General features: G+C 52.0%; 1 protein-coding gene across 1 annotated transcript in view; it reads right to left on the reverse strand.

Moving 5' to 3' along the window:
* Window positions 1-218, reverse strand: part of MTMR12 (myotubularin related protein 12) — a 64,952-nt gene extending 64,734 nt beyond the window's left edge. The window contains exon 1 of the mRNA XM_024755781.1: window positions 57-218. Coding sequence (XP_024611549.1) covers window positions 57-137 — 81 coding nt within the window. The 5' untranslated portion in view covers window positions 138-218. The remainder of the gene's footprint in view (window positions 1-56) is intronic.
* Window positions 219-2,896: the final 2,678 nt, after the last annotated feature.

A 2,896-nucleotide genomic window follows, 5' to 3' on the forward strand; every position in this document is an offset into this window, starting at 1 on the left:
CGCCCCTCGCCCCTGCCGCTCCAGTAAGACGCCCCGCCCGCGCGGCGCCCCCTCACCTCGGGGCGCACGTACGACACGAAGGAGGGCTTGGGCGCCTTGGTGCCGCCGCCACCGCCGACTACCCCTTTCCCCAGCATACCGCCGCCCTGGGAAGCAGCGACGCGCGGGAGCAGAGGCGGCCGCTCGCAGCGGCCACCAGCACTGGCGGCCCGGGCTCCGCCCATCCCCAGGGCAGCGGCGGCCGCTGCACCGCCCGCATCCGGCTCCGCCGCTGACACCGCTCGCCCCGCCCAGGCACGCGGGCCCCACCCACTCCGCGCGCAGGCCCAAGCAGTCGAGAACCCGCGGCCGGAGGCCACGCCTCCTCCGCTGGCGACAGGCCGGTCTGCCTGGCGGATACTAGCCTTCCGAGATAGGCTCCATTCCACCGTTTGCGGCAAAGCCCGCCCCCATGCGTTCTCTGATTGGCCAGAAGCCTCTGCCGGCCGAGCCCCACGTCAAGTCCCTTCTTCAATGAACCTGGACAGATGTTTCTTCTGACCAATCCAGAGAGCGTTCTCTCCGGACTCCCCGGCGATTGGATAGCAAAAATGTCGCCGCCGCCAAGTGATCCTGCGGTCACTAAGTTGTGGGCATTGGTTCACTGCCGTCGTTCTCTTCTTTTTCCTTGACGTTTTGGAATAAAACTTCCGAAAGTGTAGTGTATCGAATCTCACCGATTGAATGAGTGAGTTTCAAACCCCCATCAATGATGTTCGGGCTTACTATTTTAAGTGCAGACAAAAATGAGACAAACCAAGTGCTAGGCACTTAGGAATGGGTTTGAATGTTTGATCATAAAAGGCCTTGTCGACCTCATTTTCTGAAACTTTTGTTTTTTTTTTTTTGTTGTTGTTTTTTTTGCGGTATGCGGGCCTCTCTCTGTTGGGGCCTCTCCCGTTGCGGGGCACAGGCTCCGGACGCGCAGGCTCAGCGGCCATAGCTCGTGGGCCTAGCCGCTCCGCGGCATGTGGGATCTTCCCGGACCGGGGCACGAACCCATGTCCCCTGCATCGGCAGGCGGGCTCTCAACCACTGCGCCACCAGGGAAGCCCCACTTTTTTGTTTTTAATCTTTCCGTTTCTAACAGAATATCAAAAGGCCTTAAGAGATTTCTTTTATTCACCCTCCCAAGTTATCGATAAAACTCTCATTTTTAGTGAAGATTGCAAAGAAAATTCATTTAAATTCGACGTTTGGTACCAAGCATTATGTTAGACACAGATGAATAATACAGTTTCAGCTCTCAAGAAACTCAGTCTAGTGGAAAAAACTAATAATAAATATTTGCAGTTAACTTTCTCCGTGTCAGACCCTGGTAAGCATTAGTCTCGTCAATGGCTAATGCCCTTTACCCTCTTCATCTCCATGACCGCCCCCTCCCCCCCTCCCGCGCACTAAAGCCAGGCCAAATAAACATAAAATCTGAGTGAAAACGAATGTGCTTACTTTTTTTTCATCTCTCAAGCTTTTATGTATTTATTTTAATAGATCTTTATTGGAGTATAATTGCTTCACGATACTGTGTTAGTTTCTGTTGCACAACAAAGCGAATCAGCCATGCATACACATGTCCCCATATCCCCGAATGGGCTTACTTTTGAAAACATAGGTCAGGACAAGTCCTGTGGTCTCATTTCAACCTGATTGCCATCCTTCAGCCTATCCAGTACAGCATGGCTGGAGCTACCAGAGTTGCACTATCCCAGTCCTCAAGAAGAGCAGAAGCAAGTACTTTGCCGCGGTCTCACAACAGGTCACTGACAGAGCTGGGATTCCAGCCCAGGTGTGTCTGATTCCTAAGCCCAAGATCCGAACATTATTATAATTACACAAATTAGGAAGGAGCACAATAAAAGAGTGGTCAATTCTATTTAGGAAGGCTAAGTCAGGCTTCATAAAGAAAGACGCTCCTTAGGGAGGTGTCCGGAATGAAGTTATTTGTGGGGACTAATAGTAGCACTTTATATTTCACAGCAGTTTTTACTTTTCAAAGTGAAATGGCAGGGCAGATTTTTACAGTCTGAACAAATCTTTACATTCTGACTTCAATTTTCCATGATCTTGCACTGACCATAGTCAGTATGTTGGCGTGGGTGCCTGTGGCCAGGGCTTGCTTCCTGGACATGCAACTAGTGCAGTCACACAGGCCTGCACCTAGAAGGGCTTCGGGCTTAATGCTCTGCGGTCGCGGCCTTCAAATTCTGAATCATTTTATCTTCAAATTTGTGTTTTTTAAGTGAGATGTGATGGGACGATGGAACAAGCCCAGGGGTCTTGAAGCCTCAGCTCCTGCACAGTCCTCTTGGGTGCCCACCCTGCCCTGGCACCCTGGCCCTCCCCAGCCAAACCTAAGTCTCCTGCTTACCTCTGTCGGGGTGGCAACCTGGCCTCATCATCAGAGGGGGAGTAGTGAGCGGGAGGTCTTGGGTTCTGCCATCGCCATCCACCCCTCCCCCCCCACGGGTGCCTGGACACTGACAAGGAGATGATCAGGGTCAGGCACGGCCCCCCAACCCCTTCCCATGTCTCTGGGTGGGGTAAGCAGGCATCCCTGCCCTCGGTTGGCAGCTCCATAAATATGCCCTTTATTATTTGTGCTCTTGGGCAAGTTACTTCATCCCTCTGTGCCTGTGATTCTGTCTGGGATGGTAATAACAATAATAACTATGTCAATGCGGCTGAGGACTGTTATGAAGATTAAACGAGGTAATCCAGGCAATGCCTGGTAGGCAGCAAGAACTAAACAGGTGCTGGCTGACAGTACAATCCCACCAAGCAGGACATAATTTACCCCCTTTCCAGGACTGTAGAAGGAGAAGAAAAGTGGCTTCTGATGATGCTCTGTGGCACCTTG

The sequence above is a fragment of the Neophocaena asiaeorientalis genome, unplaced genomic scaffold (genome assembly GCF_003031525.2).
Source record: "Neophocaena asiaeorientalis asiaeorientalis breed wild unplaced genomic scaffold, Neophocaena_asiaeorientalis_V1.1 scaffold93, whole genome shotgun sequence".
Classification (NCBI taxonomy): domain Eukaryota; kingdom Metazoa; phylum Chordata; class Mammalia; order Artiodactyla; family Phocoenidae; genus Neophocaena; species Neophocaena asiaeorientalis.